Here is a 14,961-nt window from a genome sequence, read left to right as displayed (position 1 = left end):
CAAGGAAAATCTCGGCCCATTTCAGAAGATCTTACACGGCCATGGCTCGCCTTGCTGACATTCAGCGGCGACACCATCTGCCGGTCAGACGTCTTATTTGCGATTGCCCGACGCGATGGAACTCAACCTTCTATATGCTTGATAGGCTGCTCCAGCAGAAACGTGCAGTTAACGTCTACCTGTATGAACTCTGCGAAAGAAACGGTTCTGGGGAGCTGGGTTTTTTTTCACCGCGCCAGTGGCTGCTCATGCGCGACACATGCAGACTTCTGCGGCCATTTGAGGAGATCACCAAACTGGTCAGTCGCAGCCATGGCGCCATCAGTGACATGGTACCTTATGCCTTCTTTCTGGAGCGTGCATTGCGTCGTGTCATTGATCAGGCTGTGGAGGAGCAGGAGCGGGAAGATGAGGAAGTCGCAATGCTGGATGAATTCCCAGGGGGGGCTACTCTATCTGAGACAAGTCAACAACAGGAGTCTGATGAGGAGTCAGAGGAGGATGGTGCCGGGGCGGATGAGCAGGAGCAAGAAGAGCATGCTTTAAACCTTTCTGGGATCCCTGTTGTGCGAGGATGGGGAGAGGAGAATGAAGAGGACGACATTATCCTGGATGATGAGCAGGAGCCAGGCCACCACACCGCTTCCACTTTAGTGCAAATGGGGGCCTTCATGCTCCAGTGTTTTAATAGGGACCCCCGTATAAAAAGCATGAGGGTCAAGGACCAGTACTGGGTGGCAACGTACTTAGACCCCCGGTACAAACACAAAATGGCGGAAATGTTACCGCCGTCGCAGAGGGCTGTCAGAATGCAGCACTTCCAGGCCTTGCTTCGAGAAATGCTGCATTCTGCTTTTGCGTGCGCTGGCAGAGGAGCAATTCCCACTCCCAGAGAAGGATTTGCGGGTACCAATCCAACAGCGCCTGCAAGAAGAGGCCGGTTTGAAGATGTGTTGGTGACTTCGGATATGAGGTCATTCTTTCAGCCGACCCATCGACAGGTGTCATCCGGATCCAGCATCAGGGAACGCCTAGACCGTCAGGTGTCCGACTACATTGGGTTAACGGCCGATGTGGACGCTCTGAGGAGTGATGAACCCCTAGACTACTGGGTGGGCAGGCTTGACCTCTGGCCAGAGCTTGCCCAATTTGCAATCGAACTGTTGGCTTGCCCCTCATCCAGTGTCCTGTCCGAAAGGACGTTCAGCGCAGCAGGGGGGATTGTGACCGATAAGCGTACTCGCCTAGCTCACCACAGTGTTAACTACCTCACATTTCTAAAAATGAATGAGGCATGGATCTCGGAGGAATTCAACACATGTGATCAGTAGACCATGTATATGTCTATAAACAATTTTTGGAATCAAGCACACAGACCTTCTTAATTCATTTGGCTCACTTCCCTGACCCAAAAAAGCACACCGTACTATATGCCCCTACCCTCCTCTTTGAAGAGGTTGAGCGGTGTCATATTTCTACTGGGGCTGCTTATTATGAGGGGTTCCCACCATCCCTGTGCTGTGCTGACTTCCTCCTGGGTGTTCTTATTATGAGGGGCTCCCACCATCCCTGTGCTGTGCTGACTTCCTCCTGGGGGTTCTTATTATGAGGGGATCACACCATCCCTGTGCTGTGCTGACTTCCTCCTGGGGCTGCTTACGGTGCTGCTGTCAGCGCTGTATGTCACGGAGCTGCTGTCAGCGCTGTATGTCACGGAGCTGCTGTCAGCGCTGTATGTCACGGAGCTGCTGTCAGCGCTGTATGTCACGGAGCTGCTGTCAGCGCTGTATGTCACGGAGCTGCTGTCAGCGCTGTATGTCACGGAGCTGCTGTCAGCGCTGTATGTCACGGAGCTGCTGTCAGCGCTGTATGTCACGGAGCTGCTGTCAGCGCTGTATGTCACGGAGCTGCTGTCAGCGCTGTATGTCACGGAGCTGCTGTCAGCGCTGTATGTCACGGTGCTGCTGTCAGCGCTGTATGTCACGGAGCTGCTGTCAGCGCTGTATGTCACGGAGCTGCTGTCAGTGCTGTATGTCACGGAGCTGCTGTCAGCGCTGTATGTCACGGAGCTGCTGTCAGCGCTGTATGTCACGGAGCTGCTGTCAGCGCTGTATGTCACGGTGCTGCTGTCAGCGCTGTATGTCACGGAGCTGCTGTCAGCGCTGTATGTCACGGAGCTGCTGTCAGCGCTGTATGTCACGGAGCTGCTGTCAGCGCTGTATGTCACGGAGCTGCTGTCAGCGCTGTATGTCACGGAGCTGCTGTCAGCGCTGTATGTCACGGTGCTGATGTCAGTGCTCTGTATTACGGTGCTGCTGTCAGTGCTCTGTATCTCCTGCACCCTCTTGTTTGCCTACCCTGGTCCCTGACCTTCCCTCTCCTCCATTGCCTTCATTAGCTCCATAGTCCTGAATTGTCAGAACAATTTCCCAAATAAAAAAAAAATGCTTGTAGTTATCGATCCCAAATTCACCTCATACATGTATTATGCTATTGTCCAGGTGGTGGGACTACGTGCTACCCCCTAATAATTACCCCGTGGCCGCAAATTCGACCTAAAGGTTTGCGAAATTCGCCTCCCATTGAAGTCAATGGAGCCCGCGGCGAACGGTCGTTTTCGCGAACGTTTGTGTCCGTTCGCGTTTCGCGTTCGCGAAACGTCCCGTCGGAAGTTCGTCCATCACTACTTGTGAGAACATCCTAACTTGTCACATGTCTGGGATTTGATCCTGGGATCTGGTATTCACAGATGGGTTCCTATTGCCTGAACCACCAAGGAACTTTCTTATTGGTCGAATCTCTGTTTGGTTCTACTCCATGAGTTTGGATGTTGGCTCCACCCTGGGACCAGCAGATGGTAGTCACCTGATCAGTGACCCTATAAATCCTCACTTCTCCTTCCTGTCCTTGCCCTAGTATAGGTTCCTGTTTGCTAGTTTGGTGAATGCGATTTGTTTATGGTTACTGACTTTGCTTGTTCCTGACGCTGATTCTTGGATTACCCCTTGGATTTAAGCCAATCTCGTTGCTGACCTTGCCTGTTTCCGACACTGCCTTCTGATTGACCCCTGTGTACTTCTGTCTTGGTCTGCTGTCTTGGACTGTCCTTTCACCCACCGGGTTCCTGTCTTCGGCCTCTAATAAGGGATTTTATTTGGTGGTTCCCTGTTAGGCTGTTTGCACCATCTATTGCGGCCCCTTTATCCGGGCTGCAGGATCTCAACCGTCTCTCCATCAGATACCGGGATAACAAGACTACCGGTCAGGAAACTGGAGAGGACGGTTGTAATTTCCTGGCAGACCTGCCACTAATAAGCGTTGTTTACCAAAAGTCTCATGAGACTGTGAGTCATATCGAAAACCAATTTGAAACCGATCCCCCTAGTGTTCAAACTGTGGAAATCCCCTGAATAAAGCTGATCATGCTTTGACTCTATCCCATGTGGGATTTGTCTCTGTGTGTTCCCGAGGCTTTGTAGGGTGTTCCACAGCCGTCCGGTTCTGAAAGTCCCCATCACATGTATATATGTATAGACTCTCCATCAGAATTTTGTATGGCATGGAGACAACTCCGGAGCACAATTAGTAAACATTTGTCACCCCATAACAGGAAGTGCCTGGAGAAGGACCTTCATGGGAGGATCACCAGGGATTCAGTGTAATTAGTGTAAACAACAAAGTGTTTGTCAGTTTCTCTCATCACTGCTTACAATAAGAATGTAAAGAAAATACAAAAACTTACCAGTGATGGTGGAAGAGCTGACTTCTGTAGAGAATAAAAACAGATGACATATCAGTGATTATATAGATTGTAGTATTTACTGATTATATCACATAATCAAAACTTTAGTAGCGTGAGAACATCTACAGTACACCATTGATCAGTTCAATCGTTCATGAAATGATCAACGAGCTCTATGACACTATACCGTATGACGGGTGTAAGGAGTGCTCTATGGTTCAGAGAAGTGGAGTAAATTACTGTTCATTTCCAGACAAGTCCACCACCGTTGTTAATGAACACTAAGTAACGGCACTTTTAGGCTTTTCCCAATAAAAGGGGTGGGGGGTTTATATATAATGATTCAGGAAGCGATCCAATAACGGATCCAGCTGATACAGCTAAAGAAATTGGTTCCATTTTACCCATGGCGTCCTTGGACCCCGGACATCTCTCATACCTTATGGAGAACCACAGTGGTCCAGAAATCCAATGTAGACATGTGCAATTCGTTTTTTTTTTTTTTTCCAAATTATTATTATTTTTTTAAACAAATTTCAACAAATTTGTTATTTCCAAAATATTGGAATTAACGAAAACCAGTTTAACAAATTTTTCTCGTAAATTCATAAATTCAAAACATTTGTAAAAGAGGAAAATCGTAAATTCGAAAATCCAAAAATCCGAAAAAAGTGAAAATTTGAAATAATAATAATAACTAATAATAACTTAACTATTATTAACTGTTAAATTAAAGCTATTGAAATTTCCTTTCAAATTTCTCTGTTAGTGAATGTAACAAATACGAATTTATCTGAAGTTTACAAAATTATCCTGAAATAATGGATTTTGAATCTAAATGAATGGATAATAATAAATAACAATAATAATAAAAATGTTTATTATTATTCATTTGTTCCGTTCCATTTGTTTAGATACGGCATTCGTTATTTCTGATAATTTGTAACTCTGGATGAATTCGTATTCATTACATTCACTAACAGCCACATTTGAAAGGAAATTCCAATACCCATAATTTAATAGTTATTCTTTCGAATTTTCGGATTTTCTTTCAGATTTACAAATTTACAAATTTACGAATTTATGAATTGTGATCATAATGAATGACCCAAAAAAAAATGAAATTTAAAGTGGTTGTAAACCCTTACAAACCACTTTGACCTACAGGTAAGCCTAGATTAAGGCTTACCTGTAGGTCCAAGCAATATCTCCTAAACCTATATGGTTTAGGAGATATTTGCCCGAAAACAGGCACCGCTGTCTACGGCGCATGCGCCGTAGACAGCGGTGCGCAGGCACACTGAGCGCGGCATTCTCAGCGACGGAGCTGCCGCGCGTGTCGGCCCCCGTGCGCATGCGCGGGAGTGACGTCATCGCGGCTTCGCCGAATGACAGCGGCGGAGCTGCGAGACCCCACCAAGAAGATGGATGCGGCGGACTACAGGGGACAGCGGCGACTTCGCTGGCTCTTGTGTCAGGTAAGTGACACATAATGGGCTACTATGCGATGCGATGCGATGCGATGCATAGTAGTCCATTATGCTTTGCCTTTGCAGGGAATGAAAGAGGAAGTAAACTCATCAGGGTTTACTTCCTCTTTAAGCAGTGCACATGTCTAATCCAATGCTTTATTATAAACTGATGATACGCGCCTGCGATTCAGAACTCCTAGCCCTTGTACACACGGTCAGAGATTCCGATGGAATGTTGTCCGATCCGACCGTTTTGTTGGATAATCCGACTGTGTGTGGTCTCCATCAGACTGTTTCCGTCGGAGTATCCGACGGACCAAGTTTTCCAACTTGTTGGAAAAATTTTCCGACAAAATGCTCCGATCGGACATACTCCGATCATGTGTAGAGAATTCCGATCGGACAAAGTGCCACGCATGCTCAGATCAAATTCCTACACCAAAGCTATTGGCTACTAGCCTGAATGTAGTCCCATCATAACGAAATAACGTCATCACGTTGGATTTTCCAACGACTTTGTCCGACCGTGTGTATGCAACAGTTTCGGACAAAATCCGTCGGACAAAATCCGACGATTTGGTTGTCGGAATGTCCGACCGTGTGTACAAGGGCTAAGAGGTTTCTTCTTGCTTCTTACTTATTGGCTCATATCTATGAAGGGCATCTTCATTGACCAATTGGCAGGGAGGAGTTGGCCTGTGTGTTCAGCTCCAGAGTCTTGTAGACATTGGCTTATTATAGCAAATGCTATAATCACTGTAGGCCCTCATAGTTCCCCAACTTTAATCCATCCCTAACAATTATCTATCGCCTGTTCCTACCCTGGTCATAACACTTAAATAGAGAGTGCAGCCATTCTCTTTTAAATGTATTAAATAGGGATAATTCTTCAGTGAGAAGGGCTAAACTTTAGGGATAGGTTAAAGTAACATTAGAATGTTTGTAAACCCTCATATATACCCAGTGAAGTGAACAGCCTCAGGTGATACACGGAGATGAAAGAGACTAGGAAAATAAATAAAAAAAATTAAAAAAATCCATAAAACTATCCCCTATTTTGTAGACGCTATAACTTTTGTGCAAACCAATCAATATATGATTTTTTTATTTTTATTTTTTTAACCCAAAATTTGTAGAAGAATACATATCGGCCTAAACTGATGAAGAAATTCATTTTTTTAATATTTTTTTGGGGGATGTTTATTATAGGTATTTATTAAAAGTAAAACAATGATTTATTTTTTTCAAAATTGTCGCTCTTTTTTTAGTTTTTGTGCTATAAACAAAAAACGCAGAGGTGATCAAATACCACCAAAAAGAAATCTCTATTTGTGAGGGGGGGGGGGGGGAGAAATTCATTTTGTTTGAGGACAGTGTCGCATGACCGCGCAATTGTCAGTTAAAGCGACGCAGTGCCGTTTCGCTAAAAAAAAATTACCTGGTCATTGAGGCGGCAAATCCTTTCCGGTCCTAAAAATGTAAAAGATATAAATGCCAAATTTCAAGAAGATTGGCATTAATTATTAGGCTAAAAGTTATGATTATGCCCAGCTAGTTCCCTGGGGTCTCCTTCTCATATTACTGTATGAGCGACAAGGATGTGGAATTCCCTTCCACAGGCGGTGGTCTCAGCGGGGGGGGCATTGATAGTTTCAAGAAACTATTAGATATGCAACTGAATGACCACAACATACAGGGATATACAATGTATTACTGACATATAATCACACACATAGGTTGGACTTGTGTCTTTTTTCAACCTCACCTACTATGTAACTATTTGTGATTCAGTTATGTTTCAGTAGATTCTTTGTACATCAGTCTGGTATACACCTTATAAGGGTTCCCATTTCTTCCCCCCCGATTGGTCTTCATCTATTTTACATTGTAGAGAATGGGCGATGTCTATGAGACATACGACAACCACTTCTGCCCAAGTCCTCCGTGCTCCTGGAATAATCTCTGTTCTAGAAGGAGTTTTGGTGCTATGGTATCATGTGGGGCTTACAAATAGATAAAAATCATTAAGCATAAAATATATATATATATACATTTTTCCAAAAATTAGTTTTTTTCATATGACTTTGCTTACGCCCCGAGTCTCAGTGATGTAAAAGATATATATGCTAAATTTCAAGAAGATTGGATAATATTTAGAGGTTGCACACATTGATCACTTTTATCAAAGCAAAGTCTGTGGGCTTCACTTGATAAGAAGGACTATACAGTCCTATACAGTCCTCCTTCTTCTCCTGGAGATGTTGACTCAAAGCTCTCTCCGGCCGCAATGCCATGGACGCGCTCTGCGGCGGACAAGGAGCGGGGTCATCAGTTGATGTCACATGGGTTGATGTCACATGGTGACCCTGCCCCCTTACGATGTCACAGTCCCGGAAGATGCTGGGACTGTCGCCATGTGACATCAACCCATGTGACATCAACCCATGTGACATCAACTGATGACCCGCCCCTTGTCCCTATATAAGTGGCCGCAGAGCGCGTCCCTGGCATTGCGGCTGGAGAGAGCTTTGAGTCAACATCTCCAGGAGAAGAAGGAGAAGAATAAGAAGAAGAACGGAAGGCGGCAGCGGCGACAGAAGAGCTATAAGAAGACGCGGTGGCCCAGCAGAAGAACCGAAGAGGGGGACAAGACCCCCGAAGTCGGAAGAAGAGGCCGCGACGAAGAATAATGCCGGGCTCCTCCGCTAGCAAAAGAGCTAGAAGAAGATAGCGGAGGAGTCCGGCGAGAAGACCCCCAAAGACGGTAGACCCCCGGAGCTGTGCAATAAACTATTTTATCTTGTGTGTTGTGGTTTTTTTGTACTTTACTTTACAGGTGAATGGGTAGGGGTACATTGTACCCCATACTCATTCACATAGGGTGGGGGGGCAGTATCCGGGGGCCCCCTTATTAAAGGGGGCTCCCGGATTCCGATAAGCCCCCCGCCCACAGACCCCGACAACCCACGGCCAGGGTTGTCAGGAAGAGGCCCTTGTCCTCATCAACATGGGGACAAGGTGCTTTGGGGTGGGGGGGCCGCGCGGCCCCCCCTTCCCCAAGGCACCCCCCATGTTGAGGGCACGCGGCCTGGTACGGCTCAGGAGGAGGGGGGGAGGCGCTCGCTTACCCCTCCTTTCCTGGCCGGCTGGGTAGCGTGCTCGGAGAAGGGTCTGTTGTGGACTTTTTTTTCGGCGTTGGGGTTCCCCTTTAAGTCCATACCAGGTGGCGGGGCCAGCGGCGTCTCCTTCGCGGGCCCGGCCTACCTGGAGACCCGCTCGAAGTGAGCGGATTTTCCTCCGCATGTGTGGGCGAGTCCGTTCATTTCAAAAGTAGGGCGGATAGTACGGCGGACTTTGTACACCATATTAGTCCGCTGAAAAAGTGCCGTGTGTGGGCAAGTAGCCCGTTCGGAAAGTCCGACGGACAGTCTGGCGGGAAGTCCGCCAGTCTAAGTCCGTCGGATAGTCGGCTACGTGTGTACGCGGCATTAGGAATACAGTAACTCTCTTAAATCTGTTCAAACAAGAGTCTAACAGACATCCCTGGTATGATAAAATTTATAATATAATAACTAATGATAATAAATAATTATAAAAAATGATTCAATAATGTAATCAAATCCAAAAACACAGAAATTTGCTCATTTGCAGAATTGGCGCTGTCATTAGATTTAGTGTTTGATGATGAATTTCCCCACAAATCGCTATCGCTCAATTCTGCAAGTGATTATAATTTATTATCGCTGTTTTCTAGTTGGTCTAAAATCACTTTTGACATAAAGGGACAGTTTTTGGTTGCTATGGACAACCTCCAAATTCCAGGTAGAAAAAACAGTATTTATAATATAAAAGTGAACGCAGGGCACTGGAAAGACCACTAGGGACAAAGGGGGTATGTATTTTTGTTTATACAGTACTGTAATCTGTAAGATTACAGTACTGTGTGTGTGTTTTGTGTGTTTTTACTTTTTTGAATTTGGCGCCGATCTCCTCTGCCGTGCGCCGTGACGTCGCAGGGAACGGAGCTCGGCGGCACTCGGGCACTGTGTGAATCGAGCGGAGGACACGGCTCACTCACACAGCGGGGAGGACATCGCTGGATCCAGGGGACAAGGTAAGTAACCTCTCCCTGTATCCAGCGATGAGATCCCGAGTCTGGCTCGAGGGTTACCGCTTATGGTACTGAAATCCCAGCCCGAGCCAGACGCGGGATCACCGCCAGGGAGGTTAAGTTTGTGATTTCTAGTTTTCCCAATAAAAGTAATTAACATTGAAAAATCATATTTCTTGCCTACTTTTACAACACAGATCAAAGTGTGCAACCTCTAAATATTATCCAGTCTTCTTCAAATTTAGCATATATAACTTTTTTTTTTTTTTATAATTGTCATTTTTATTAATTTTCAAAGCAAAAACAATACACTAGTGCATTGGAAGATTCAGTACACAAAGAGAGATATAGATCATGGTGAAAAACATAAGTTACAACAGACAGAGAAAAATGTCCACATACGCAGGCACAGAGGTGAACTGCGTATCCGTATCACGTACTGTAAAGAACAAACAGTTAATGTAAATCAAACAAACTATTCTGATCAACAAGTGGCCGGAGGCCAAAAGAGAAAGGCAAAACGTTCGAACATTCACATGGTCAGCATAGTTAGTCCCCGGAAGGGGAGGGACAGAATACCCGGAGAACTGGGTAGGGAAGGGGGGGACGGTAGCCACCAACAAAGAGCCCCGGTCGGTAGCTGCAGTCAGATGGATGTACCGGCAGGGGGAGCCCCATATGCCGATCGATCCCAGGGTTCCCACACTTTATCGAACTGGGGAACCAAATCATGCACCGAGGCTGTCAAATACTCCATTCTCCTAATTTCAGACACCAGTTGGAGTAACCTAGGCCAGGGGGGGGTTGCACTGGACAACCAGCACAATGGGACAAGCCTCTTAGCAGCAAGTAAAATGTAGGAAACCAGTCGATTGGTGTTTTTAGGTATACCTGGTACAGGGAGACCCAGCAAACAATGTAGGGGATCAATCGGGAGGGATACCCCTGTCACCTCCACCACCAAAGACCCCACCGCTATCCAGAAGGGCCGTATCAAAGGGCATTTCCAGAAGATATGAAACAATGACCCGATGCCAAGTCCACATCGCCAACAAGATGACGAGACTGAGGAATCGTATTTGTGGATGACATCGGGGGTCTTATACCAAAACATAAGGATTTTTATTGCTGTTTCCCTTTGCGTGACACTCTTAGAGGATTTGAAAGTAGAGGACCAAATCCTATCCCACGACTGCAGGGAGATAGGCTTGTCCAACAACTGAGACCATCTGCTCATGTACAAATGCGTAGATTCGTTTAGAGGGGTCGACTCATGGAGGATTCGGTGAATAGAGGAAATTAAATTAAGTTGATGTGGGCCTTGAGCGCAGATATGTTCAAAAGCTGTGGGAGTGTCAAGGGTTAAAGTCGGAGACTTAGAGCTAAAAAAGTGTCTCACCTGTAGGTAGAAGTAAAACGAATGTTTGGGAATGTCATATTTTTCTCGCAAGGTCTCAAAGGCATGGAGTCTACGGGAGACAGGGTTTACCAGGTGTCTAAGTTGGAAAAGAGGGGGATCTAGCCACGGGGAAATCCTACCCATAGACAATCCATCAGGGATAGTAGGATTAAATAAGACATTTGCGAGGGGGGGGCAAGCCGAGGAGAGGGAGTACTTTTTGTTACACTTTTGCCACACGTCCAAAGTAAATGACATTGGGCCCGTACATTGACGTCTAAGGGTAGAGGGCAGTAGGGATGGGACGCCCCAGATCAAGGAGCATGGGTGAACCGGATACAGGACCCCCTTTTCAATAGCAGCCCACCGACTTGTGGCATTAAGAGAGGACCAGGTAGCAATAATTCGTAAATGGGTAGCTTGATAATATTTCACAATATCCGGAGCACCCAACCCTCCCCGACCCGTGGGTGCAAACACCACAGAGCTGGCAAAGCGATGAGACCTGTCAGCCCAAATAAATTTAAGGAAACGTCGTCGGAGAAGTTTAAGCTGAGGGGTCGGAACGGCGACTGGCAGTGTCTCAAAGTGGTAGAGCAGTCTGGGCAAGACTGACATTTTAAGGACGTTGATCCTGCCCAGCAGGGATAAAGGGTATTTAGACCAGGTCAGTAGTGAATTATTTATATCCTGAAACAGGGCAGGAAAGTTTGCACGGAACAGGTGGGAGTAAGAAGGGGTTAGAAAAACCCCCAGGTACTTGAGTGAATCACTGCACCATCTATAGGGATAAGATTCTTTTAATCTAGAAAGTTGTGTGGCAGGAATGTGTATGGGGAGGGCCTCAGTTTTAGAGGTGTTAACCTTGTACCCAGAAATACCCCCAAAGGATGTTAGTAGCTTGTGCAATGAGGGGTTAGCATATATAACTTTTACATCACTTGTACACTTTATTTTTTTCCCTTAGAAAATGAAACACCCTGATATATATATATATATACATTATGTTTATGTATATCCAATCACAAAGTTTACCTGATCCCACAATAGGTCCAATTGACAGAGCACCATCATAACTCTTGGGGGATCCTCTAGTTCCTTCGTTTCGACTGCCTGCTTCGGCACAGACCTAGAAACAAAGAAGATCATTAAGAAAATAGGGACTTGTGACGCGGGGTCACCCATATAAGATGAAATCATCACAGTATTCACAAGGTAAGCTGATGAGCTGACTGATCGGTGGTCACATCTTATCCCTCTCATACTGTATTTAAAGAAAATGCATTAAGGGAATGGAGCCCAATGCTTTCCATTGCACCCCCCCACCTTCCCATAATCGGAGCCTGAGCTCCTTGCTTTGGTTTGTGCTGGAAGTGAGGATATGTAAATACCTTCTGTTCTAACTACTTAAAGCAGAGTTCCACCCATTGAAAAGTCAGCAGCTACAAAAAGTGTATCTTCTGAGGTTTAATAATCAGACACCTACCTGTTCCAGGGTCCAGCAATGGGGGCTTACCAAGCCCCACTCCTCTCCGTGGGGGTGGCATTCTAACTGTGGGTGCCTGGCTGTGGCTTCACAGCCGGGTGCGCACTTAGCATGCGAGAGCCGCGGTGAGCGCTGTGAATGGCTGGGTGATCTTCTGGGACCTGTGACGTGTTCCAGAAGATTGCAGGGAGGGGGGAAGAAGTGAACTTCCTTCCGGTAATTGGACACTGATCAGCACTGGTAGGTTACACTGATAGGCAGCACTGCTAGGTGGCACTGGGGCACTGATTGTAACCACTGGTGGGCATTGATAGGTGGCACCCATGGGCATTGATAGGTGGCACTGGTGGGCACTAGCAGGTGGCACTGGCAAGGGGTACTGATTGGCACTAATGAGGCAGATGCACCTCTTTCCTCTTCGGGACCAATGCCCCTTGCACATAAGCCGGTGATCGGCTTTTTCTTCTCCTCATGCTGTCAGCGTGAGGAGAAAAAAAAAACGATTAATGAGCTTTTGTTTACACACGTGATCAGCTGTCATTGGCCTATCAGCTGATCACCTGGTAAGGGGCCAGGACTGGCCCCTTACTCGGATCTGTGATCACCCGAGTCTCAGTGACTCAGTGATCACAGCATGCGCCCTGCGAGGGGAGCGTGCAGCGGGGACTCAGGAGGCTCACAGTCCGCACTGTGGCCGTCATTCGGCTATAGCATGGACGCCAAGCGATTAACGATCCTATTGGATAAATAGTGCTATAACTTGGCAGAAGAGGAGACATATGGCGGAGGAAGCTTGAGGAGCAGATACTGGAGCCGCTGCTGCCCGCACTCCAGGAGAAGACACCACAGCCCCACCACACCCGGGGTGGGGGTGGGGGGCTGTCAGTGTGGGGGGTGTGTTGTTTGTTTGCTGCCCTCCCAAAAAAATATCTCACCAGCCGCCACTGTTGTGTGTGTGTGCAGTCTTGTTCTGGCATGTGTTGGCGTGTTACGAAACTAGTCACGAAACCCACCACCTCGTATAGTTGCAGAATTGTCCAGTATGTGGAGAATCGTAGAGTTCATGGACCGTGTTTGCCCGGCTCCTTACATTGTAAGGCTACATTCAGGAGATTCAGTGATTAGCAAACTGGTCGTATTTTCTGATTCATATTAGACAATAAAAGCCATCACTCTGGTGAGGAGGCCATTGTTTTGAGTGTATGCCTCGTTGTTGCAGGTATCCTGATTTATGGACTCCGGGACTAGACCAGCTTTCTTATCTGCTCTAACTTTCTTTATATAGCGGGAAATCTACTTACAGGTGCACAGGATCCAGTGCCGGAGTCACACAGGCTGACAGCGCAGTGTAGAAACACGCGGTTGGAGTTTCCAACAAACTTGAACATCTTCACGGAAAACCGTCCTTTACCGGAGACACCGTTCTCTTCAACATTTATGGTTCCATCTGCCTTGTTTTTACAGCTAAAAATAAATGTAAGCGTGAGATAAAAGGACATTTTACAGATACTAATTTTATACACATTGTACTAAAATACTTTATTCATAGAACTGGGAGTAGAAGAACCGGTGCAACATGCATAATAAAACAGAGGAAAAAACATACACTATAAAACCCTGACCATAGCAAAAATGGGCGCGTAAAACAATGAGATCAATAAAACAACAATAGGTGACTAAACTGTAATGAGAGGGGGAGGGGGAATACGAGTCCACAAGTCCAATGGGAAAAAGATGTAAAATTTATGAGTCAAACAAGGAAATGATTCAAACCTCCATCAGTACCCCATTAATTGACACCTCATCCCTTTTTAGAAATATCAAAAAAGGTTTTTTAAGGTAAACCAAGCCTAAGGGAGTGGGATGTTAACGGTGCAATAAGTCAAAAACTGTATTCTTATTAAAAAATTACAAAATTTATTTATACATAATTCATAAAAGCAGAACAATGATCTGTATAATCATACTGAGGTTAGATACAACTTTGTGGTCCAATAGATGGTAAAGTTGAGGTAGTTGCGATTGATTTATCCCGACATGTTTCGCTTAATGCTTCATCAGAGGATAAGCCAACTACCAACATAATAAATTCAAAAAAAGAGAAAACATAAATTAATTTCACAAAATACATTTCTTTGTACATAATTCATACAAGTAATCGACATATATAGTGTTTAAAGGACATGAGTGAGGTTCAAAGAAATGATGGAAATATGCTCACCCCCATTTTACCGACCCATTCGTACCCCAGGAAAAGTTATATGACTACCAGATGGATAGAGGAATGCAGGGCAACAAGTACAGCAGCCAGGCAATATAGCTGGAGAGGGCATAGACGGCGGCTAATTGGGACAGAAAAATTGTATCATATCAGCATACTATTTATAAATAAGAGCTATGTTGTTATTATATTTTATACTATAGTCAATATATAGGAGTAATCTGTAGCCTTTTTAAAAAAAAGAGAATTATATTTTAATATAACAATCATTTCAAGATTTTTGCATTTTTAATTTAATGAATATTTTATACTAGTGGGGCCCAATTACTATTTATTTAAATACATCCACTTACATTTACTGACGATAAAGTAGAATTTCCTTAATATATTTTATTTCCCAGATATTATATTATATCCACCAAAGTGCATAAGGAATTCTCCTTCAGGTTAAGACAAGCCCAGAGTGATAGCACACTCACATGGGCTCTGCAACCTGTTTACACGATATCTAAGAAAGAAAAATACATTTA

The 14,961-nt window shown here is 45.4% G+C and overlaps 1 protein-coding gene across 2 annotated transcripts in view; it reads right to left on the bottom strand.

The window, feature by feature from the left end:
• LOC144000334 (uromodulin-like) overlaps positions 1 to 14,961 on the bottom strand; it is a 205,319-nt gene that overhangs the window by 6,499 nt on the left and 183,859 nt on the right. The window contains exons 7-9 of one of the 2 annotated variants that reach the window (XM_077494078.1): positions 13,512 to 13,674; positions 11,760 to 11,853; positions 3,743 to 3,766 (exon numbers count right to left, since the gene is read on the bottom strand). The exons of the other annotated variant lie outside the window; for it this stretch is intronic. Coding sequence (XP_077350204.1) covers positions 3,743 to 3,766; positions 11,760 to 11,853; positions 13,512 to 13,674 — 281 coding nt within the window. The remainder of the gene's footprint in view (positions 1 to 3,742; positions 3,767 to 11,759; positions 11,854 to 13,511; positions 13,675 to 14,961) is intronic. 2 annotated transcript variants of the gene reach the window in all.

Source organism: Lithobates pipiens, unplaced genomic scaffold (assembly GCF_037356315.1).
Source record: "Lithobates pipiens isolate NorthernLeopardFrog02 unplaced genomic scaffold, aLitPip1_a1.2 Scaffold_22, whole genome shotgun sequence".
In the NCBI taxonomy this organism is placed as follows: domain Eukaryota; kingdom Metazoa; phylum Chordata; class Amphibia; order Anura; family Ranidae; genus Lithobates; species Lithobates pipiens.
The sequence above is the reverse complement of the archived record's forward strand: the minus strand, read 5'-3'. Positions and strand labels throughout refer to the sequence as shown.